This window comes from Lepisosteus platostomus, chromosome 3, assembly GCF_059453375.1.
Source record: "Lepisosteus platostomus isolate fLepPlt1 chromosome 3, fLepPlt1.hap1, whole genome shotgun sequence".
Taxonomy (NCBI): Eukaryota; Metazoa; Chordata; class Actinopteri; order Semionotiformes; family Lepisosteidae; genus Lepisosteus; species Lepisosteus platostomus.
The window spans coordinates 64,571,868-64,597,244 of NC_142613.1; the positions used below are offsets into that span (position 1 = coordinate 64,571,868).

The following is a 25,377-nucleotide window of genomic DNA, read 5'->3' on the forward strand; positions in this document are numbered from 1 at the left end:
AAATACTTTTTAGTATCCACTGAATTCATCACAACTGCCAAGCCCCACTTAGTCTTGTTTGTTAAGTGGAGGACTAATTTATCTACAGTACGTCATTCCTAAATTAATGCAAACATATTGTACATCAGTATTCTTTTGCATTTCATGTTTGTATTTGTTCACGTCTGGGTTTACAATCATCATCAAAGCCTGAAATTCATCTAACATCAACACCCAGACTGCACACTTATTCTGGCTCTAAAATCCTGACTGACTTAATAAACACATGAGCCTGCTTGAGTGAAACATCTCCTCTGTTTTAATTGATAAAGGATAAAATATGCAGTCAGTTATCAGCAACATCACTGATGGTTTTAACACGCACCAAATTCAGTTCTCCATGGGAATATTAGTGCACACCGATCAGATAAATCGTTAAGAGCAACATGCTGACATGGCAAGCTTTCTAATCCACCCATCAATTTTATCACAATGTCATCTAGTTCAGGGTTGTGGGAGAGCTGGAGGCACCTTGCCAAGCAACAGCAGACACAGTAGACACAGACATGAACACACTCACACCAGGGCCAATAATTCTTAGACAAAATTTCAGCGACACAGGGAGGTCATACTAACTCCATGCAGATAGCACACCAGATACAGAATGGAACCCAGAGCCCCAGCACTGCGAGACAGCGATGCTAACCACTACACTACCATCTCACCCTCTGTCTCTTGTTACTGTTACAGAAGACTTCCTCTCACCAGTGTCAATCGTAGCCTCTCGTACTGTGAGTCTTTGTCATTTTAAAAATTGGTTCATCGATAATTTCTGAATGCGATCTAATGATAAATTGCAGGTTGTGCAAAAATAATAATATATAAAATCTATAAAAACAGTGTAATGTCAACATGAGCTATCAATCATGTTCCTTTTGTAAAAAAAAAAAGCAATTGCTTATATTTTAATTAACGTCTCTGAACAATTGCCTATTTAAATTCTGAGAGGAATACATTTGGATGTTTGAGGTATTCAGCCAGGAACACCATTTAAAATAATTATAAAATGTTAATCAAGAGAAAAACAACACAAATTCTAAACGATATTATTGAGAAAGTTCTAAAAAGGAGAATCTTTCCTTTTGTTGCCTTTGTTGTACGTTTTGGTCTTACAGGCACCAGAATTATTATATATTTTTTACTTTACAATACAAAAACGTTATTAAATGAAATTTTATAAAAGCAGAAATACAGTAACATTCACAAAAACACATTCTTTATACAGTACTGAAGAAGTGTATAAGTGTACAAAATGGTGGCTCCTTATCGGAAAATGTACTGTAGCTGCTTAAAATAAGAATCCCTAGAGGTTCATGTTGAAAAGCCAAATAGTACACTGTTGATTGTATACTACCATGTCCTGGTTATATGCCATATCATATATATCTGAAATATACACAAGAGGGGATTAAAGTACACCTGTGCTATCAGATGAATTGTAAAATTGTAAAAGAATTGTAAAAACTGAAATTTCATAAACACCAGAAAAATGTGAGCTAACAGAAACAGTTAACTGTAAATTATAGAGCACCCACAGTATCAATGCTCTCCTGTGTGTCTGCCAAGTTGAAGCGGAGGCTGATGTGTTTGCTTTGTGGGTTCTATCTTGTGTTTTTTAATAGAACAGCTTTTCAGATCTTTGTATCATAGCAGCACACAATCAACCAAAGACAACTATTAAAAATTTCCACTCTCAAAATATTCAAGTGCTTTTAGATAACGTATAGCACATAAAATGCCAAAAAAACATTCTATGCCACTTATTTCACATCCTGTGGTTTTTTGGTCTTCACAAATGCATTGGTTTATAACCCAATTAATGAATTATTATGTTTATTATTACTTATCCTATAAAAGCAAACAATAATTTATGATTGATTACCCCATTAACCGATCACAAAATTCACCTTATTTACACAGTACAAATATATAGACTATTTACTAAGTCCTTATAAATTAATCCATGATTATCTGATGGGGAGTCTAGAATAAGCTGCAGTCATGTCATGCATTGGACAGTAGCATTTCTTCTTTAAAGAAGTGACTGGATGAGATCCTTAGATTAGAATAAGAATTCTTTATTTTGCCACACAATAGTTGGTGGAATTTGCTTTTGGCACAGAAAGAGAACACCGATGAAGCAGACATCCTCCACAGCACATACAATATTAAAACAATGAATATGAATTTGAAATGAACAGATAAGCAAAACACAATCACAATCACATGCATACATTATATTTGGCAAACAGAATAATTAAAGAGATGCTCCCAGGAAGCTACAGAGCTGAAGGGTAAGAATTTACAGTTCAGATTACATTGGGAAAGAAGCTAAGGATGAAGCAGGCAGTTCTTGAAAGGAGCAAGACTGCAGGTTCAGCTTGTGTAAAGGGATGAAATGGAAGGGAGTTCACAGCCTATTATTTCTAAGGTTTTGGACATGATCCTTTCCAGTTTTCCTTTTGGATAGCTGTCCAAATACCCGTACAAAACTGTGATGGAACCTGTCAAAATATTTTGAATTATGGCTGTGTAAAACTGACAAATATGTTGTTGATTCACTTTGTGTTTATTAAGTAGCCTGAGAACATAGATCCTCTGCTGCATTTCCTTAATTATACAATCTGTGTTGGTGCCCCATTAGTTCAATTAAATTAGTACATTAGATCAATTAGTTACTAAAAATCCAATCACCTAAATGAGCCATATGGCCTCCTCTCAATTGTAACCTCATGTTCTAGGAGTTAAGTAGATTCTGATGATGAAGTTTTAATGAGAAAGCGTCTATCTTGTAATAATACAGAAATCTTGATATTACCGACATATATCCTGCCACTTCTTAAGTGAAAGAGGATATCCCAGATATCTTTGCCATTTGTTTCTCAGATGGTATTCAAAAGCAAATTTTGCGAGAAGATATGATACTTACTCTAAGTCAGTTAGGCTCACCTTCGAAGCGTGAGTTTTTAGCAATGAATAATGAGGCTTTAAACGAGGTCCATCTTCCTCTGACTAAACATTATGTCTGAGCTAAAAATATTCAAAAAAGGTGTGTTGCAGATTTGACAGTTATGTCTTGATTAATAAAAAGATATCAAGGTGCTGCACCAAAACAAATCTCCTATTTGCTGAAAACCACAGCTTCCCTTAAGCATTGAGCCACATTAGGCTTTTGAGAGACTGTCATTTGGGGTTCCAGGACATGAACTAGAGACTGAAGCAAAATAGGTCTGTCTGCACATTCTACAGTTCTAGAATTAAAAGGTAGGAAATGTTTGATACATCTGTGTCTATGCAGAGCAGTTACGACCACTTAACCAATGATACACAGACCTAAACTGATCTTCCTCGAAATAGAACTGTTCATTTGGAAGACTCCCACCCACACCTAATTTACCTTGAATCCAGAGAATCTGCTGAAGTTCATTTTGCTGAAAACAGTAAAAGGACATTCCCATAAAAAGAAATTGAGAACTTTTGTTCCCTAGTTCAAAATCGTTATTTAAAGATAACATAAAATATATGAAAGCTGTTGCTGGTCATTCTGTGCTTAATAAAATGTGTCAAATCTGCATTAATTTAGAAGGGAATTTTCATATCTAAGAGCAAGTGCTTTAGCTATGATCTATGATCAGGGCAGTAATGTTATATATAATACATGTAGTAGGGCCTTTTTTGGATAACAAATTAAAGAAACAAATGATTTTTGGAGAGGTTAAACATTCATTTTTGAAACATTTTCAATACATTCCATACAATGTATCTCATGGCCTAATTCTTTTTGGATTTGGGTTTACAAATTTGCTTGTCAAATGCTGGACAAATGATTTACCAATCCAGAAGGTCATCAGAGCAGTCAACACCTCTCCTTTGTCAAACATCTTTGCCAAATCCTCTCTATTCATGTCTGAAGGTTTAAGCACATTAAATGTAAAAATGAAGTTTGGGCATTTTGCCATAAAACTCTCCGCTTGCTGTTGAGAGTAAAATGTATGACATAAAATTGCAATAAAACATTACTGATTTTTTACTAGCTTTAAATTAGTACATTTGTATTCTGGGCTGTCAAGGCAGGAGTATACTGTATGTGCTTTATCTCCAAGTTCAGAATATTGTTGCCAAATTGAGTTCTAAGCATTAATATCTCAATTTTATGTGTATTTAAAATACTATTTTCCTTCCTTTCCCTATTCTGATGTTTTATATACCCTGAATCAGATTAAATCTTTTTCTGTTAAAAGTCATTCGGTTTCCATTTCCAATTGATTTGGAAGGTGTGTTGGAAGTTACACTCTTTCTCCTTAGTGCGCTGATACAATAGTCACACTGACTCATCAGTGAACGGGTGACCGAAAAAAAAGAGAATGTGCAAATGGGTGCAGGAGATGAGGGAAAGAGCCGAAAAAACAGAAAGCTGAGAGACAAATTCCAGGGGAAGTGAGAAAGGCTGAAAACTGTAAATTAATGGAGAGATTTGGGGAAAATAATCAAACTGTGAGAGCTCCACAGCTTAAATGTTGCTTTTATTTCATCTTCAGCATGGAATGAACCTCCTTCCCTTGTGGCCCACACGCCACTGCAGCTCCCCACTCAAACCTCCAAGTACATGAATATTTCTTCCTGCCTTAGTCTGTTTTCTTATTAGGATCTATATATCACTAAAAGATTTAGGCGGAGCAGGTGCTAAGCCACACTGCAGTATCTTATAGCAGAGCTGCAAAATGTGTCATTGTAAAAAATGAAATGAAGTCAATGCAATTTCAATTTGAAGAGGGAACCTACTGCTCATCAGGTTTTGAAAATTCAGTGTGCATCCCAACTGTATTTTTAATACCACCTTTCCTATTGGGTCACATACTAGGTACCTACTGCTTGATTCAGCTCAGGGGCACTTACCTTGACTTCCCAGGAACTGTCACATTTCACCAGTTTGAAGTTCTTGCCCAGGTTGAAACTGTTGCTGGTGAAGCAGACCTTGATGATTTTGTCTCCCACACTCAGGGTGTCGTTGGTTCGCTCAGACAGGCCCGAGGGCTCCCCCTTTCCTGTGCTTCCCAATGTCCAGGACAGGGTTCTGCTGTCGCCTGACATTTCCACACCCTGTTCACTTCAGCAGCACCACCATCACAGCATCCACTGAGATCATAGAGAGAAGCACATGGTCAGGTTACTGTATACGACTGGCTGATCTGTGGCCACAGAAGACCAGAGCTCAGGAATGCTACAACAGCTCCATCAGAATATTCCACAATGGATTCATCTGAACGAAAGTCTCATGGGGGAGTCTGGTCTATTTTTGAGTTCGTGGAGGTTTCACCTCCCTCTGCTCTATAGTAGAAATTGATCAATCACAGTATTAAAACACCAATACATTGGAAAGCATATGCATTAGAAAACCAAAGTGAAATATGCCTTTTTTTGCTGTGGACGAATGACATCTGCATTTCAGATCAAAAGATTGCCATTTTAGAGCAGTGTCATTTTTTGTGTTCATTCCTCTCATTTCCGGTGAGCATTAGTATTGGGACAAATGGTTGACAGATGTTTCTAATTGCTCAGGTGTTCCATGCTGCATCAATCGTAAAAACATTTTAAAAAGCTGTGAATATATAACCTTGGTTGCAGTCTTTGGGGTTTACTTTTTAGGTCTACCTAAGATGGACAAGCAGGCAATTGTGAAGATGTGGGATGTAATGTATTTAGGAGATAATAAGTCAGGAGCTAGAAACTCAACTGCCTCCTGGTAGACATACAGTAGCGGTGGAGCCAACAAAGAGAGGCACCAACAGCATAGCATACTCAAAGCAATGGTTTATGTGGGTCAACAGAATGTTGTGATAGACAGTATCACAAGATTCACTTACAGTCAATCCAAAAGGTAAAGAATATTAAGTGACTAGAAGTCAAAGGCTATCATTAAGTCTTTGATTCCTTTAATAGTGGCTGTTTAAGCACAGTACCTCTGTCGCAATTCCAAGTGAAAAGGTTCAAAGAGCTCAATTTATATATAAAATGAAATTGTGACTAAGCGTGCTAAGGTTTTTTCAACAGCAGCATCAACAAGATGAGCCACACGTGTGTGGAAGCCCTTGTTTTCAATAAACTTGGGAGTCCCTCATTAACCAAGATGTTTCCATCTTTTTTTGTCCACTACTTTGAGAAATGCTGTCCCTTTCTCTGGAGGAACAAGACATTTTCTTAGCCCCAGGGAAAGCATTTTTTTCTTTTATCCTGCTACGGTTGTATGCCTGGAATTCACTCTCTGGGTGTGGCCACTCTGCACTACGTCCGTAAGGGAGGCAGAACAGAAGAACAGGTACAGGATCTTATCTTGAAAATTGTTTCCTAGGGACATTACTTGGAGGGTGCCTTACTGTTGTCCTCTGAAAGTAGAGGCTGAGAGATTTAAAAAAAAAAACGTTTTTAGCCAAGTCAAATTTCAGATCTTACAGGAAAGACAGAGGGTCATGTCTAAGAAAATGCCTACACACATACTGTATCTGGAAATATAAAAACCTCCTACACCTTAGTTCCTGTAAAAAATACAGGTTTATTTGTAGGTTGCTGCTTTTTGTGTTGTTCAAAATGTGTCATTTTCTGATTGGAACAAGCTTTCTAGAGTCAAACAAAAAACGTCTTTTCAAATAATCTTCTTAGTGTTAAGGTGAGGATGCATTAAAAGTAATAATGTACTGTAAAAAAGATATCTGTATTTTTTTTTAAATAACAGAAGATTTTGACATTTTCAATCATTGATAACGACTGACTGGTTGGCTTGGCAGAGGAGTTGCATAATACAATTTCTTTTTCAGAGTTGGTACAGATGATAATATAATTGTACTGTTAGTGCACATTAATAGCTTAAGCCAGCAGCCATGTCACCCTGCAACTTACAATTGGCAGCCCACTGAAGCTAAGCAGGTGTGAGCCTGGTCAGTACCTGGATGGGAGACCTCCTGGGAAAAACTAAGGTCGCTGCTGGAAGAGGTGTTAGTGGGGACAGCACGGGGCACTCACCCTGCAGTCCATTTGGGTCCTAATGCCCCAGTACAGTGACGGGGACACTATACTGTAAACAAACGCTGTCTTTCAGATGAGACGTAAAACCGAGCTCCTGACTCATTTGGTCATGGTCATTAAAAATCCCAAAGGTGTTTCTTGAAAAGAGTAGGGGTGTAACCCTGGCGTCCTGGCCAAATTTCCCATGCCTCCTAATAATCCCCCTCTATGAATTGGCTACATTACTTTGTTCTCCTTCCCCCCCCACTCCGACAGCAGACGGTTGGAGTATTCTCGGTCGCAGTTAATGGCAATGTCAGCTCAAAGATTTGTCTCAAATGGAGATGGGCGTGCCGACAAGCGGACCCTGCTGATGCGGGATTAACACTAGGATGAGAGAGTGCACAATAATAGCTTTATCTTAAAATAGTCTAATATCTGATAATTCATTGATTTTCATTTTATTCAGGAAACAATATATCAGGATATATCAGACTGACAGATTAAAACAGATTAAAAAGTATAATTAAGAAAATCAATGGCACAGTTCAGCCTCAGAATCCATTTATATTACCTAAGAAAATAAACAAGTATTCTTAACCTCGGCTTTAGTTTTGCTAATAGTTTTTGTTTTCTTGTGCCACTGAAATCAAACAACAAACCTTTATAGAGGAAGTTGCTTCATTGCAACATAGGTTGTTATACAACATTTTTGTCCTGCTGTTGTCTTCCTGAGTGACCCAGTAAGATTACAAAATAGTTCACATCAGTTATACCGACACCTTACTTTACAAATACTTCACTTTATAGTATACAGTTCAAGATTTCTCCTTCTGGAGTGTGATCTTACATCAAAGGCAAGAAGTAGCTCTTTCAGAATATAAGAGAGGTTACAGAGAGTTCCATGTAGTAATTGTTTTTTTAAAGTGGGAGGTGAGGCGATTTATGTAAACACCTCTTAAATATTTACATTTTTTGTATGTACTTCTGTTCCATTTACTAGGTTAAAATAAAAAGTGCCCATGACATTCAGACATTTTATAATACCTGCAAGCATCATTGCTTCTTGGTCTATACATTATCCGCCAGTTTAAAAAATAAGATAATGTTAACTATACTTGTCAAATTTAAAATTCTTCTTCGTATGGAAAAATTCCAACTGGTTTGAAGTGAAAAGTCAAACTTATACTGTAGATTACAGAATGCACATGACCAGAATCAAGGTCTGTATTCCCTGCTGCTCACAATAAGAGCAGCAGAGAAGGCAACTTCTTACTAGTTAAAAGGCAGTTTCTTTTGTGATGCCTCATAGGTATCCAGCTACAGTATAACAATGCTAGGTAACCTGATCAAGTGTTAACAGCAGAGCAAGACCGAACCAGGCAGATAGGAGTCATGATATATACAGATGCTGTAAATACAGGATCTGCCCTGAGGTGATAAATGTCTTTGTTCAAAGCAAAGCCAGGACAAACAGCAGGATTTTAAAGCTTCTCATTGCACAATCATTATCCAGTTACTGAATCACTAACCTTATCAGATAGTTAAAAGGAGACTTATAGTTTTGTTTTTTTTTAAGTTCTACAAATGCCAAGCACATCAAAGCATTTTCCTTTCCAAATTTTTGGAGGATGCTCATTTTTTCAAGTCTCAAAATAGGAAAATGTTGTTATGTTGCTCATCATTATTCAGCTGCTTCTTTCATCCATAAAACTTTTTCCGGTGAATTTGTATTTCACTGTGATGATAACGTACTGTAGAAATATATCAACACAAGGAATGAACGACAAATGTATATGTAAACCATGTAATTAGCAATGGATAATTTAATATTTGTATTAAAGTGGAGAATTACAATTAATTATTTCCCACATCAACAAAATTAACTCTAAATAAAAAAGATCATCATTGTTCAGGAAAGACGTCCCCGATTTGAAATACTTCTTCTGAATAACTATGAGATTTGACAGCATGGATTTTCCTAGTACTTCTGATTCCCCCACAAACACTGTTTCTGCAATGCATGCATGTTAGCACATGTGTTACTATAGTAGCCTTGTTCTGCACTCTGAGCACCTATAGCTGCCAAACAGGACAGGCAGGAGATAAAAAAGAACTGTGGAGAACTTCAAACTGAATTTTATGCCACAGAATATTTTTTTATAATACTAAGCAACAAGCGATAGGGCAATATTTCAATAAAGAATTATTACTTGGAAGAATAAGTTAATGAACTACCTAGAGTGAAAGCCCCCCAGTCTAAGCTAAGGAGACATACTGTATATGAAGAACAAAACCTTTACTCTGATTACAATGTAAATAACTAAGTCGAGCATGATACTGTATGTTATGGAAGATAAAATGACATGCTGTACAATTAAAATTAGCCTGGAACTGTTTGAAATATTTTAGTAAAAAGCCTTTTGTTTGATGAAATAAATCCTGAATGCGTTATTTAAATATAAAAATGCAAGCCAAACACAGGGGTGTGATACATTTCTTGCTGTGACTGCACTTCTTCACCTGCTGTTTATGAAGAGATGGCAAAAGATGAACATAGTTAATCCAATTTAGCAGAGAAAAAGCCTTTCACTTAATCTTGATGTAACAAATGTCCAGTATGACACTTCATGTGTTTGATATTACAGTTACTGATAAAGCATCTCTAAAGAGTCCAAAAACACACTAACTTTTGCTCCATTTTCTATAAACATCTAAGCATCTGATGTTTGGAATGGGCAGTCAATACACAGGTTCTACAATTTAAAGAAATAATTAGCATTCCTTCAGTTTTCTATAACACCCATTTTTACATACCTTAAAAGTATTTTGTATTGCCATCCCTACCCTACCATACTTTATTACTTTTTATTGCAAAAATAATAAAATAAAATGCACAGTCCATCAATCCATCTTTTATAGCTACTCAATAAATAAAATTCTATATTTAAGTAAGAACATTTGAATAATTTTCCAAAATTCTTTCAACTTATACTGTTCTTATCAGGTGACCAGTAATGCACCTGAGATATCAACAAGAAAATGTACAGAAAAAGTGTGTTGTACCAAATTCCTAAACCCTACGTGACTGAAAAAAAAATCAAACTTCTATTTGAACAATAATTTAATTAGACAAAGCCAGTGAGTATACGGCACCCAATATCTCAGCTGAACAATCCTGAAACTGACGAACGAGTAAGGCCACAGTTTACAATGCTAAAAAGAGCTTTAAAAATAAATCTAAGCCATAATGTAAGACATGACAACCTAAAACTGTACATGAAAACAAAACTACAGTACATACGCAGTCTCACACTAAATATATACTGTACCTCACACCGTAAATAAATAATTGTACGATTTTAAGACCTGTAAGGTTAGACAACAGACAACCTCAAAGCAATAGATTCTTTGAGAAATTAAAAGATTTCATGGTGAACATACACAATTCTAATTTTCACTCTTAACAAGATCTCTAATAAGAATTTCCTGGGCTTTTGTTGTAGTTGTTCTGCCTAAATAAATATTTTTTGTACTTTTTTAAATATGCAGCAGTTCTGTCATATGCAGTATAACTACAGAAAAAAAAAAAAACTTTCTCTCAGCTCTCTCCAGAGTTTGCTACAGTGCTTGTAATATTGAATCTTAATGTTAGAATCTATTAAACATACAGTATACAGTATGTCAAGTGTTAAACAAGCAGGCTGGGCAGAAGGTAGGGGAAAGCCTACTTAGACTGAACCACATGATGCAGGGGTATCAAGATCAGTGTATTTGCATGCAAGATTACACCACTTAATGCTAGTGGTTCACTGCTCGCCTTCTTTCTCATTTCTGGAATGATTATTTTTACTGTTCTCCTTCGATACCCAGTTCCCCAAAATGCCCCTTGTGAAAAAAAGCAGTCTTTCCCCATTGCTTTCTTTCAGTTTCACTGTTCTTCCTGTTTCTACAGGAGATACGTAATCCTCTAGCTACTCTTTTTTAGCTCAGAAACGTGTCGAGAACTACACATCGTGAAACACCAACTGCGTACCACTTCTAAAAAATGCCATTTATTAAAAAAGTGTCCCTCAGAATAAATGCTGCTTGAATCCCAGGGAGAAACCTGAAATTCTACACTGGAACTGAGAAAGGATATGAAAAACTGGAATAACTGAAACAGATCTGGCAAAAAAGATTCCCATTAATATATAGGATTCTTGTCAAGTTCTATAAAATGGTATGGCTGGAATGGATATCAATGCTCAGTGAAGAACTCCTCTACAGTAATTATAAAAACAGGAGTACACTATGTTTTTAGGTGTGAAAGAGTATCAATTTCCAGTCCTCTGATCAGAAACTGCTTCTGATTCAGATGAACAAATGACATTAAGTTTTTCAAAGGGATAAACTGGGGTTATTAAAGTACAGAAAAGAAGCACTCAGACCATGCAGGGAACCCAAGTGGTCCTAATGGGTTTGGCTGGCCCTGGGGCATGAAAACAAACACCCCCGACTCGCTGAGAGGCGTTTGAGAGGCCTTGCCTCACGACTGCGAGCGGGGCCATCAGGCATAGAGAAAGAATGAGAAAGACTCCTCTGACTCCCCGAGAGTCGCTTTGAGAGGCGCTGCCTGATGACTCGGCAACGTACAGTACAGTGTTTTTACAAAGTTCCTGATTTTGTGCTTAACTCAAAATTCGAAAAAATGTTTCTATAATGTCAATGAATTTATTTTGTTACCAAGATTTAATAACCGGTCTGAGAAATTGAGACTGCAGGTTCCCTTTAATTCTCGGATTCTTACTCAGTGTTCCATCCATGGTGAGGTCTTGTGTCATCTACCCACCCGAATGCTGTGGAAACCAGGATCTGATGCCATGAGACACTGTGGCTCTGGTCTGGCATTTATCTATTATTCTTACTGGGATCACACATTTTGCACCATTTCTGAAAGCATGGCTATTAGATGTATTTATTTCAAAACCATTATGAACTATCAATGGGTCAGAGTGATGGAATTGATGGATTGATGGATGATTATTCTTTTTGTCAATGTGTACACACATATTTGGAATATACACCCAAAGAAGGCTCCACGGCTGAAACATTTTCTTTGTTTCTTTCTGCGTTTTTTCTTTCTGCTTTTTTTCAGCATGGAATAAACCTATTACGTCTCTATTTGGAATGTAGCTGTGCATCTTATTTCCAGGCTGATCTGTCAGATATTATTCAACCAAGGAAAATTGCTTGTCTGTAAGAATAAAGAAGGCATCTGATTTTTTTTTTAAATCAAAGTACAGTCTAGCACCTCACAGCACCTAGCCAAACAACCTAGATACATTAAAGCACCACCCACTCTCCTCTCAATGCTTAGGAACATTTTCCTTTCCTCCCCAGTTTTTAATCTGCATAACACCTTAGCAACAAAATAAATTACATATCGCTATGTCTCTTTATGATAAGCAAAAGTAAGCCATCTGAAGTTCACAGCTTAGTACTTCAAACTACTTAGGTTTCCATCCTGCCACATTTCCCAATGCATTAACAACAGAACACAGGCTATAGGGTTCTTTTTTTTCTCTACTCCTTTGTGGCATTAAAAAAAAGATTACAAGCGGATAAATTATAAAATAAATATATTTGGCATTTCCTGGAAAGCCAGTATATGAGTTAACAGGCACAGCAGCAATCGTCATGCCCTCTCATACAGTATACAGTATAAGCTTTAGAAGAAAATCTTTAAAGAGATGACATTCTTCAGAGATCTATTTTTTTAAAGTGTGTGATAGTCTGTTTTGTTGTAGATGAGTGGCCAATCCAGTCCTTCACCAGGATGTCAGTGAACCCTTAGTAAGAACTGTGGGAGAAACTTTCAAAAACTGCTGCTATAGCCACAAGACACAAGTGATGTAGCTTACAGCAGCATTAGTAGCAAGGGATCTTCTAAAACAATTTTTTTCTCAATATAATTTGATTAATCTTTGGAAATAAATGAAGGCATGACTAGTACTGATCATTGCAGATCACTTAATATTGAATATTCTTTGATGATAATTGTATAATAGCAATCCATTAGCAGAGAATAAAATAAAATCCACCGATGCATCCTTTTGCATTTTGCACTTAGCAGAAATAGACTGCTGTGACAAACTAAAAACTATTAGACATATCTACTAAATATGAGATTAGGTTTGCACATTCAGACTTGTGCAAGTAAATTTTGCAATCACAAGTAAATACATTTAGTTCTTAATAATTTATTTGCACAACAGACACTTATCAAGGGTGACTCCCAATGCTTAATAAATATAAAGTAGAAGACAATACATTAAGTCAGAATTCAATACCAAGTAAATTCTATAATAGTATTTGAACTGTGATCTTTTACCAATAGAAGCCCTGCATTGTTTTAGCAATACATTCCTTGAGCTTGAAAATTCATTCATAGCAAAAACATTGAACAAATTATGTTTTATTTCAATGTTCTTCTACAAAAAATTCAATGTAGTGAAATTAGTACCTGATTTGCTAAGTAGGATAACAATATAACGAAGCTTAACTGTTTTATCAATGCAAGACACTAAATGGATGTGAGGTTTTAACAGGATATTTAATACTGATTTTAAACTACCATGCAAATATCACCAATCATTATAACATTGAACAAAAAACAAATTTATGAGTCAGCTTACTAACCCCACCAGGTACTGTAAGTACTGTGTGAGTTCTTGCAAGATCATGTGATGAAAACAAATAAAACAAAACAGGACTGCATCATAAAATAACAGTTACACCCCCCCACAACAACAAAAAGTAACAGTAAGTTAAGATTCTGAGCTTTAAACGTTTCTTTACACAGCCGGAACAGAATTCTAACCCTAACTTAACTTTCTCGTTTAACACTTTTTAAACTTCAGTGCACAATAACATCTTAAATAACTATTCAACTGCTGAACAGGATACTTATGTCTGGAGATAAAATTTAAATTGCTTTGTCAGCTTTACTAAAACGATTAAAGATACGTGCTGTTAAAATCTCCATTCCTATGATGGTCAGCTGAAAAGAAAAAAAACATCCCTATCTTAGGTCTTAATAAATGGTTTGCTGGAGTTATAAAACAGCAGGTAGAGTAGGTCGGGGAGGCCAATGGTAGCATATACACTTAATGTCCTTTCAAGTACTATACAGATGGTAAGCATATGAGAATATACAAACTGTGTTCAAGCACTCTAGAGTGTAGTCTTCTGTTTGAGGGCACAGGATACCAGTTTCACAGCTATTACTGATGAACAAAGATCAGCTTGCAAGTTTTGAGTCTTTGTTTACTACTTTAGCATAAACATTAAATTGAGAAAACTCTCATTTACAAGCAACATTTGTGCTATACCAATATACTGTATACTGTACCATAAAAACACCAGAATTTAATTTTAATCAATTTGTTAGGTCTTTGACATACAACTATATTACTTATTGCTAAACTTGACTCAATACAAAACTACGTTGGAGAATGACAGCCTGCTTCTGCCTCTATTTCTGTTACAGTATAAACCATATCTCTCTCCTCATATTTCTGTTATATAGAAATCCATAGAGGAAGATCCACAGCTAAAATCATCAAAATCATCACATCAAAAGGGCTAACGAATGCCCAACAGACTGGCACTCAATAAAGCAACTATAAAAGCTATCAAACATTTTATGGTCCATACCAAGAAGGCCCTGAGACACAGATCTGCCATTGAATGTCTCTTCAGGGCCGAATGCCACTGTCTGGAGAAGGTGCCATAGATAAATGTCCTGGGACTTAAATACACCCATGTCAAAAGCAAAGAACAAGCCTGCTGCTACAATATAGACTAATTTGGCCATCAACATCCACAATGCAAAATACACTCTAGAAGTATCTGAGATATCTAACTATACTAAAGTTCTGTCCAAGTACTGGCATGACGCCCATCAAGCTTGGCAAACACATCATAAAAAAATGACCCTAGCAGATTTTACCACCTTCTGAACAACTAATTATATATGTTAGAAACTTCAACAAAACACACGCTCACTAACGAAAGGTCGGTGTGAAGCTAGCCATGAAAATAAGGAAGCCCTTACAAACTGATCATCATCTGAGCTTCCACCTTGTGCAAAAAGCTGAAAAGAGTAATTTTCTGCCTGCAAGGTCGGGACAGATCTATAATCTGGATTTAGGTTTTGATTTAATCAACATGCCTGAATGGAACCTTGGCTTCTTACCACTTAGGTTGGAAAAAAAACATTCTCCAAATTCTCACAAGACCAAAGGAGTAAATTCTGTACTATAAATTACCACAGCCACAAAAAACCGCATGGACACAGAGTGAAATAAATTTGTTGGTGTAAATCTCAGTGCAAGAATCTTCTAGAGAACAATGTGCGAGAACAATCCCAACAGTCAGGGGACCGGCAATGGTAAGTGCCTTGCTGGGGTCCCTGAGTGCTGCCAGATTCAGAGAGGAACAGAACGTGCAGAATCGCAGGACTTCGGGATTTCTCAGGAACCTCTAACCCAGCATAAGAATCCACAGGTCAAATGCTGCCACTGCCATATAAATAGCAAACCTGAAAAAAACACTTGATATTTTTTCAAATGTGGGCAGAGTGTGAAGAAGTCATTAACCAGCTGCCCAGGTTCCTGTATCTCACCAACAGCTTCTCTACCAAGGAACTCAGCGGAGCTTGCATGAACCGAGAACAGGAGACAGTTTATTTACATTAAGGGTGGTGGGAGTTTGGCACAAGCTCCTCAACCATATTGTCAGGTTGACATCATGGGTTATTTTAAGAAATGGACAAACGAGACAAGTAAAGAACCAAATGATCTAAATATGGCGGGGAGTTTTTTTCAAATGTGATGGAATGTAACCAAATTCTAATCTGGAGTGAAGAAAGAATCATGATGCTGCCAAAATTAGGAAAACCAGTTAGTAGTTCTGGGACCTAAAGATTGATATCATTGTTAAGGAAATCTTAAAAACTACTGGAGCAGTTTCAGAGGATTAGCCCAATTACCAAAGCACCCACCTCCTCTCAGAACAAACTCTCTTCAGGCTACACCGAAGCTGCTACGATCAAGTAACTAAGACCTTCATCACAAACATCAACACTGGCTTTCAATATAACTGGCACTACTTTCACTGACATTGTTGTCCTGTTGCTAAAACTATCCCACATTCTCTAATATGCCAAGCTGATCTGCTATCTGTAGATACTTCTTGACAATCAAGAGATGGGCATCCATCTCGGAGACTAAGTGATCAGGCCAAAGATCCTACTGTAAATAACGGCTTGCTGAAGACTGGTGTTCTTGATCCACTGATCCAATGCTAAACATCAATGCAACTAACAAGCCTGTGATCTCTGGGGAATTTTTCACAAGGCCACAAATCCAAGTGAATCCATCATTTCAGTGTTTCACCTCCACACCCACAAAGCACATGTTCACCTGAATGTCAGCTTTCACGGGGAAAGAACACATGATCCAAACCCAATTAATCTAGTTGTGGCACTTGTCTGCACGCTGACCTGACATTACGGCTGTCAAAAACAACAGAGAACATCAAGAAATGAGTGAACATAGTGAGCAAATCAAAGCCGAAACTAGCTGGGTGTAACAACATGGAAATACTCTCCATCTTGGCTATGCTGTCAGGTTTTTCAGATGGCAAGTACTGTGCATCCGTCTGGGCTTCTAGCACTCAATCCTTGTGCATGGAAATCCAATTAAACCATATAATGTGTATTATCACAAAACCCTAAGATCTACAGCAATTCATTAGCTACCAGTGCGGGATAGTATTTTTACCACCACCAAAAGATATAGTCTTTACTGATAAAGCTCTGTGCTGCTGTGCTGCAGCTGCAGAGACACAGCACATAAGCATCCCCTTACTGAGAGCTCCCCGTATAATTTTAGACTCTTCAATGGAAGACCCAGGATCTGTTTGGCTATTAGAAAACCTAACCACAAGCTACCTCTAGCATTATGACTCATGCTTTTTTAAAGTTCTATATTTTCTTTTTAAAATAATACATATATGTGCAGTATGTATAGTTTTAAAGTTGTTTGGATTACAATATGCCCAAATGTGTCAAATTAAGTTAAAATACAAAAGTATATAGTCCTATTTTCTCACCCACTTTCTAAACATTTTATCCAATACAGGGTTCTAAGGGAGCTGGAGACTATCCCAGCAAGCAACAGGCACAAGGCAGGATACACCCTGGGCAGGATGGCAGTCCATCACAGTGCACACAAAGAAACAAACACACAAACTTTCACACCAGAGACAAGTTTCCCATAAGCCTATTAACCTAACAGTACGTCTTCAGACTGTGGGAGGAAACCCGCATGAACACATACAAATACAAACACGCAGATAACACCACTGGAACTGAACCCAGCAGGCCAGAGGTGTGAGGCAGCAATGCTGACCACTGTCCAAATGTGCCGCCTATAAGCAATCACTTTAGAAACTAAATAAACTAATCCAGTAGCTGGTAATTTATAGTACAAGTATAAAAGTATATGGTATATGCAGGGGTAAAACTATTCCTAATATTGCGTTTTACCCATGTTTCAAGAAAAATCAAATGCATCATAGCTCTCAGGTTTCATTCTGTTTACTGAGCACAGAAACTGAAAAAGTAATGTTGACTTCGGTTTTAAAAGGAACATGAAATTGTTGCTCAGAAGCAAAACCACAGTACACCCTCTGAAGGCCATTTTTTAGAACGCAAAACGGTATCTAAGGCAACCTAATGCCAACATTTTAATCATTTAAAGCTTCCACTTTTACAATCTTCTCATCTTTACAAAGCAATGAGTAATGCAGCATTTATCCTAAACACATTCTTTAAGAGTGTGGGTGATGCAATACGAACTTCATTCATAACTTCTGACTTAGAAACAAAAACTGCCTGATGTCGTTTGGACTTTTGCATTTGATTTTCTGCAGAGCAGCTTGCATGAAGCCTCAGTTATCTCATTTACTTTAAAGATCCCATCATTAAGTTCTTAAAATGTAAGGCAACTAAACATAATTCAAGATACAGAATCGACACAGGTGAATCAACTTATATAAGCAGTTACCACCTAATATGAAAAGCACATACACTATGCCCAGTACATCAAGACACTCCAGTCAGGTTTTAATTAGGGGACTTAATTCATACCAATGGGGTATATATACCAATCTGTGCTTTGTGTGAGAAGAGAATAGAGTAGGAGATAGAAAAAGTAGAAAGACAAGACAACAACCAGAGAGTACCGACTGCAGACCTTTGCGAGACAGTCCATGAACACCTCTACTGTTCTATAGGGAAAAGAGGTTAAAACCTCACAGCCTTAGGACCCTGGCAGTAAATTCTATTATTTTTTACATTTTGTGTATAGTATTAATTTTCAATAGTTTGTAGTCATGATTTTTTTTTCTGGCTTGGGGCTCTGTTCTCTCTTTTGGGAAAAGAAAATAATCTTAAAAAAGGGATGGTGTACTGAAGAGTATTTCACCCCAATAATTTCACTTACACTACATATACAGGATAATGTTATCATTTTCCGCTACAAAAGCATCAAACGTAACGAGATAAGCAAAGATCACTCCTTTTCAGTATTACAAGGGTTGAAGATTTTTGCTTGACTTTAAACCAAACACCAAAGGACAGCTGCAGGACAGAAACATATTGAAGCTGTTAAAACCGCCAAAGTCAAACCCATTAAACAAAAGGAATAAAAAAACTGGACACATCTACATTTTGCGAGTACGGACTCAGCATCTTCATCTATTTGAGTGACTCTGGAGGTCAAGGAAGTGCAATGGTGTAATATAATATATATATATTATAGTGTAATAATATATGTAATATATTTCCAATTAACATTGCGTCTTAACCTGTAAGGAAGAGTTTTTAGTTTTCAGCACTACTGATAAATGGAAAACACAATTGCACTGCTGTGGATATCTGAACCTATTTAATTTATCGTCGCATATTGAAGAAAAGTTGGCAGTTCAGTATGAAAGTAGTAGTTCATGAACTTTTTTTCTCTATTGAGAGCTTTAAAACATCTTTTTGCAATCTGTTATGGGTTCCCCATTCCACAGGGTAAGAAGTCGTGTTTTAGAGAGGACAATTTATATGATGGACATACTGAGTAAGAGTAAGAGAGCTAATGACAGTACCACAGACAAATCTAATGCAGGTCAGTAAAATCTATAGCCTGAGTCTATTTCATCATGGGTTATGGTGCTTAACACACTGTCAGAAGCATTTATGAAAACACTAAGATACAACGCTATTGTGACTGCTTAGTCAATGTGGTCTTGGAAAACACGCGCCGGAGTCCCAGGGATCAAGCTGAAAGGTCCCGACCAACTGGGAAAATGTCAGCATGATTCGAATAGTCGAGGAACCATCACCATTCTCCAAATTCCCAAATCACTCAAATATACAGTATATACCCAAAAATTAAAACGATAAAAAAGGTTACAAAGACAGAAGGAGATTTATCCCATCTGGCCCATTTAGAAGATAGTAGCTAAATAATCCAAGGATCTCAACCAGCCATTTCTTGAAGGAAGCTAGGGTATTGGCTTTTGCTTTCACCACTTTGGTGAAGATGTACCAGCTGTTCTTGGTTTTAAATGCACTTTCATACTTCCATACAGTTTCTACTCGTGTCTCACTGCTCACTCTGAAGCCTTTGAGAATTCTGAATATGTACGAGTCCACCTGAGTGTTCTCTGTTCAAGTTCGTTCAGTCTGACAGCGTAAGACATTCTTTTCATGTCCAGAATGCATCTGGTTGCTCTTTTCTAGACCGATTCCAGAGCAGTAATACCTTTTTTGTAACGTGGGGATTCGAATATTTCAGGTGCTTCCTGTGACAGATCTCCAGAGGTTGCTTGTTTTATAACAGAGCTCTCCTTTCCAAATCTGCTTTTGATTTAAGTTATAAAAGATGATCTGACAACTCAACACGACAATCCAATTAACCACATCCTGCTGCTAAATTTCTGCAGATACTTTGAATTAAGTTGGCCTGGCCTACATACAAATTAACTGAGTTGCTACTAGAATCTTTCAATACCATACAGTAGTGAACATCCTTATACCATATAATGCACTTGATGGATCCATTTACCAGACCAACTCGAAACAACAAACCTTTAAAAACTGTAAATAGGATATCTTTTCAAGGTTGCCTATCTTCCTTCAGATTTTCCATCTTCAAGTCCTTCAAAATCTAACATAATCAAGGCTTAAAGCTGGGCCGCTCATCACATTTTAGGCAAAATGCCATCAGGACTGCAGATCTCTGATAGTGTCTTTTTCAAGTGCTCATCTAGGTATCTTAAGGCTTTTCAATTTTGTTTCCTTTCTTTACCTTTCAGCATGGAATTTGTTTCTTTGCAGCCTATACTGTACATGCTGACACAGTTCCTGCTTGAACATCCTCAGTCTAGGCATCTATGTTAGTTACTCTCAGAATCTTAATGTAAATTTTTTCCACTTCTCACAGATTGTATATGCAGTAATTTTATTAAGAACAAAATGCTTCTGTGAGCAGAAACTGCAGGTTGTTTTTTCATATTCTTTTTCTTCTTTGTTTTTTCTGTAGCCGCGTTGTACTTACTTCCTTGTGGTAAATTTACTGTTTCTGGCTGTGATATCCTGTTGCTAGCTAGCTTTTACCCTTTCACAACAGATCTGAAATGTGACGCCTCTGAGAATCTGATTAAATACCAAACCATTTTGGAAAAAAAAGCATCTCTTCATTAAACTATATTACCAAGAATGCTTCAAAAAATAATCAGCGCATTGTCCAGTCCGACAAAGGTAAATTAAGAGTCATCTGTATTGTTGACTTCATTGGGCACTTTCAATACACTGTTTGTTTCTTTTTGTAAGAATAAAATCAAACACTCAAAAGAGAAATGAAGGTAATTTAAATTAAATAAAGAAAATCAAACTATTAAGCAAAAATAAAATAACTAGATTGACAAAAAGGGTTCCAAACCATCCTAGAGAACCACAGTCTAGTCACGGCTTAACCATTCCTAAAGAGCCACTGGTCTATGAGTGCTAAAGATCCCACATGATCTCCAAATTACTTAAAAATGAATTACCCATTTAACTTCTCAAAACTAAAATCAGGACATCAATTTTGGCCAAGATTACAACAGTAGCCTCACGCTCTGGATTTGAACACGCAACTACTACTCTACAGTAAAATATCGCCGTTTTATACTCCTGAGAAACTGTGTAAACTGCTCAAAAAGAGACCTGCATTTATGTACACTCTGATAGCATGTTCTAATGTGTATGTGTCACCACTGACTGTTGGGACTTTTCTTTAAAGCTGCATTTTAGTTCCCCAGCAAAATCACGGAATTTAAAATTAAAAATAAAAAAAAACAACTCAAAGTACAAACTGTAAAAAGTGTGCAGCATCTAATCATTTACAGTATATTTACAAATTACGATTTGTGTAGACACAGACCTGTGTATATGTTGGTGTTGGGTTTTTTTTTTCCTTTTTTGTGAAATACATTCTGAGTGACCTGTTGTTATCTGTCTATATTGGGTTTTTTTTAATAAGCTAGTTAGACCGGCTTACATTTGCAAGAAAAGACAACTTAGATTTGGGCCAAACATTATTCATATTTTTCTAAGCCACGAGACGTTTTGCAGGCACCAGCAAGAATGCAGCAGGTTTAAAAGTCATTAACGTGCTACAGCTCACAGAGTCATTTATTATGTTAAATACCAAGGGGGCAAAGGGCAAAGAATCAGGAGGGAAATAAAACAAAGAGAAGGACTTCCAACAAACAGGAGGTGGGATCCACATGTGATACCCATCGAGTGAGACGTGCAGTAGATACAGCAGCTGCCAAAATTGAGAAAGAGAAGAACTAGTAATGTCACGAAGAGGCCGTGGTACAGAGGCATGTGAGGAGGTGAGAATCACCTCTGATGCTGGGTGTTTTTAAGCTTAGTTGTAGGAAATTCTAAAAAGGTTTCACATAAACAGGATGAGGCAAAAAAAAAAATCTGACAAGCCAGTTAAGCTTTAGCAACCCATTAATTTTGGAATAAAAAAGGTAACGAAGATTGCCTGAAACACAAACCCATCCTGCTGTAATAACATATACTGTACTACACTGCTTCCCAATATCACTAGAAAACCAAAATCGCAGATGGAGCACAAACAACTCATCAAGAAACTATTATGTTATTACTATTATACTACCACTACTATTTGGGGCCTGGTAGTTTTTTACTGTAAGTGTTAAGCAAATTTACTCATGTTTTAGCCTTTATCTTCTATGTCCCATTATTAATGCATCATCTCATGTTAAAATGTGTATTACCTGACTAATTGAACCCAATGTTTTACAGCATTACAGGTGTAAAGACTATTTGAAGTCACATTGTTCTACACTGTAGTGGCTTTTTACACAGAAAAAAAGCTTGTGTGATACAATACATAAAAATAACAAAGCTTAACAGAAACAACACATAAATACCTGAGGTATGGCATGTACTGTAAGTGACATGAGGCTATATCCCTAATGTTCTGATCGACTGATGTAGAAGATTCACCAAATGTAATGCACTAATGTTGAAACAGCACTCCGCCCTGAAAATTGCAGGTATTTCACTTTACTAAACACAAACCCACATACTGTAGTTGTTGGGAAGGAATCATGCTAATTGTTTCAAGGATACACAATGTATGATGCATTGATTAATGGATATTTAGCCAGGGGATCATTGTACATCTTGTTAATGAACTGCAGTATAAGTCCCCAAATATTTAATGAGAAATAAAATACATAACTAATAGAGCAAACAGATATACAGTAGCATTCATGTAGAATGGCTTTCTTAACATAGTGTATAACATAACTGGAATTTTGCAACCTTGAAAACCATAGTTTAAAAAAATGTAACAACATGGCATGCTACTAAATTACATTAAAACAAATCAATTAATGGAACACAAGCTTTTCACATGTTTCCAGTCATACCCTGGCATGAAAGCATCAATTTGCCTCATGAGAGGTGTGTTACTATCGTAACAATTACAAGCATGATGACCATACAATCAAAACAATACTTGTTATGATTTTTTTTTATTTAAAGATAATAGCAACAAAAGCTTTAGGAGTGAAAGGAATAGACATAGGATTAAACTGGGCTCATTCTGAGAATGTCTGCTGAACCTTTTCTCTTTAATTAGAATTTACACATATTATAGTATTCTTTGTTTCTATGCATGACTGTCAATTAATGACACAGTGATAGCACACATTGTGCTCTGTACTCCTCTCATTCTTCCTAGCATCTACTGTATATTGCTATTTAGGAACACCAAAAAACAAGAGAGTCGACAAGCACTCTGTATGCTGTTTAAGTACAATTATTCATTAACAGCTAGTATTACTACTGTATACATAATAGTTGTCTATGTACAGACAAATATGCTTGAAATCCAGGTGGATGCTGCACATTGGTGGTGGTGGAGGGGAGTCCCCATTACCTGTAAAGTGCTTTGAGTGGAGTGTCCAGAAAAGCGCTATATAAGTGTAAGCAATTATTATTATAAATGAGATTCTTGGCGTAAACAAAGAGTATTACTGGATTGGAAATATCTAGTGGAGTTTGATTCACATCTGTTGTCTTAGAATTTCATGGATACTCACTCACTCCTCTTAGAACCAATCAGATGACACAGTAGGCTGTATCTTAAAATAATAATATCCCTTAACACCCAAGATCCCGGTAAGATGCAAATCTACAAGAAGTTTAAATGAGTACTATGTCATGGAATAAAATAGCAGTACAAAAGAGTAAAGAGGAGTTGCAAATGACTGTTTAATAAGCTCAATACAAAAAAAAACTACTTTACTAACTTGGCAGAAGTAGTGTGAAATAGTGGTTTGGTGCTACACCCATTACCGACACTAAATGATGGGTTCAAGTTTCTATTCAGACAAAACTACCGCATTCTTAATCAAGGTACTTCAGGCAATTAGGCAGTATTAGCGGACGCAATAGTGTCCGCTAAGCATTTTCCAACCCATTTTTCAACCCACCTGAAGCCTCCTACTGTACTGTACTGTACATACAGTACATATATAATGGAGCGTCCGTTGTGAACTTTTAGCATTTAAATAAAACTACTTCACAACACACTGACACCATCGCTGGGCATTTTAGGCCAATACGTGCGCAGACAACGAATAAAAAAAAATATTGAAATTTTAACAGACTGCAGTCACTGTCAGTTTGATTTGATACGAATACCAATAAACTATTGAAGAGTTTGGATTGCTTGGCCTCAGGCGCTGGAATGCATACCCATCTCACCTGTATAAACTTGCAGTGATGACAAATGCTCACAAAACAGAATTTCAAGAGAGCACACCTAAACTCCAAATTACGTTCCATCTTCTATTTGTGTACAAATCCGCAAGCTCTCTTTTTATAATGGTTAAATCACGTTTTTAAAACTTGTTTGTTGTACCGACAACACCTAATTCCATTTTGTAGTGGACCGAATTTAAAAAATCCTTAAAACTGTAATACGATGTAAAATATTATTTTTTTTAGCTTCATACTAACAGATGAATAACATTTATTTGTGCCAATAATACACGGACGCTAAAAATACAGTTAGGCTATTTAAGAAATAAAATAATATAACAAAAAAACATTTCCAATCCACGATCGATCTAAACGAACTTCTATGCCCCTCAATTCACTTCAGTTTTATTCCTGAGGGTATTTTTCTAAATGCACAGAGACCATCTATTTAGAGGCGTTACAACTACTGGTACTGACTGCCGTTATCAGAGTGTTTGTCCTTGAGATTAAATATTGAATTATTTTTTAGTTGAATAAAATATTTAAAAGGTCAGCAGAACGTGAAAGAGAATGAGTGTAACTTTAATTTAAACAGTATATCCATATTTACTGCTAAAAAAAACCCTCGCCGATTTTTTATCTTCTTGAAACACGCGAAATAAGCCTAATGCCGACTTCCTTCTTTTTATGTGTAGGCACTTCACACTCAGGTAGCCTTAACTCCGTCTGAGAATAAGCCAGGTCAAGGGTGCCCGGGCACCTGACTATATCAGTCAACAACCAACCTGATCACAAGTCGAGTTAGTCTCTCCTCTTGCTCCAATGCCGAGTGAAAAGTGAATTAATTCTTCCACATCTCTTCTGTTTGCACCCCGAAAAGGTGGCTGTCAGTTGTAAGCCACACCCCTGCTTTTTTTTTCTCGCCACTTCCTTATTTCTTACAA

At 36.8% G+C, this 25,377-nt stretch overlaps 1 protein-coding gene across 4 annotated transcripts in view; it reads right to left on the bottom strand.

Annotated features, from left to right (window-relative positions):
• The window catches only part of ptk2ba (protein tyrosine kinase 2 beta, a), an 80,129-nt gene extending 54,752 nt beyond the window's left edge, over nt 1–25,377 (bottom strand). For all 4 annotated transcript variants that reach the window (XR_015935484.1, XM_088626426.1, XM_088626425.1 and 1 more), the window contains exons 1-2: nt 25,219–25,377; nt 4,936–5,175 (exon numbers count right to left, since the gene is read on the bottom strand). Coding sequence is in view for 3 of the 4 variants with exons in the window: in XM_088626426.1 (XP_088482552.1) it covers nt 4,936–5,130 (195 nt within the window). In the remaining variant the exon portion in view is untranslated. The remainder of the gene's footprint in view (nt 1–4,935; nt 5,176–25,218) is intronic.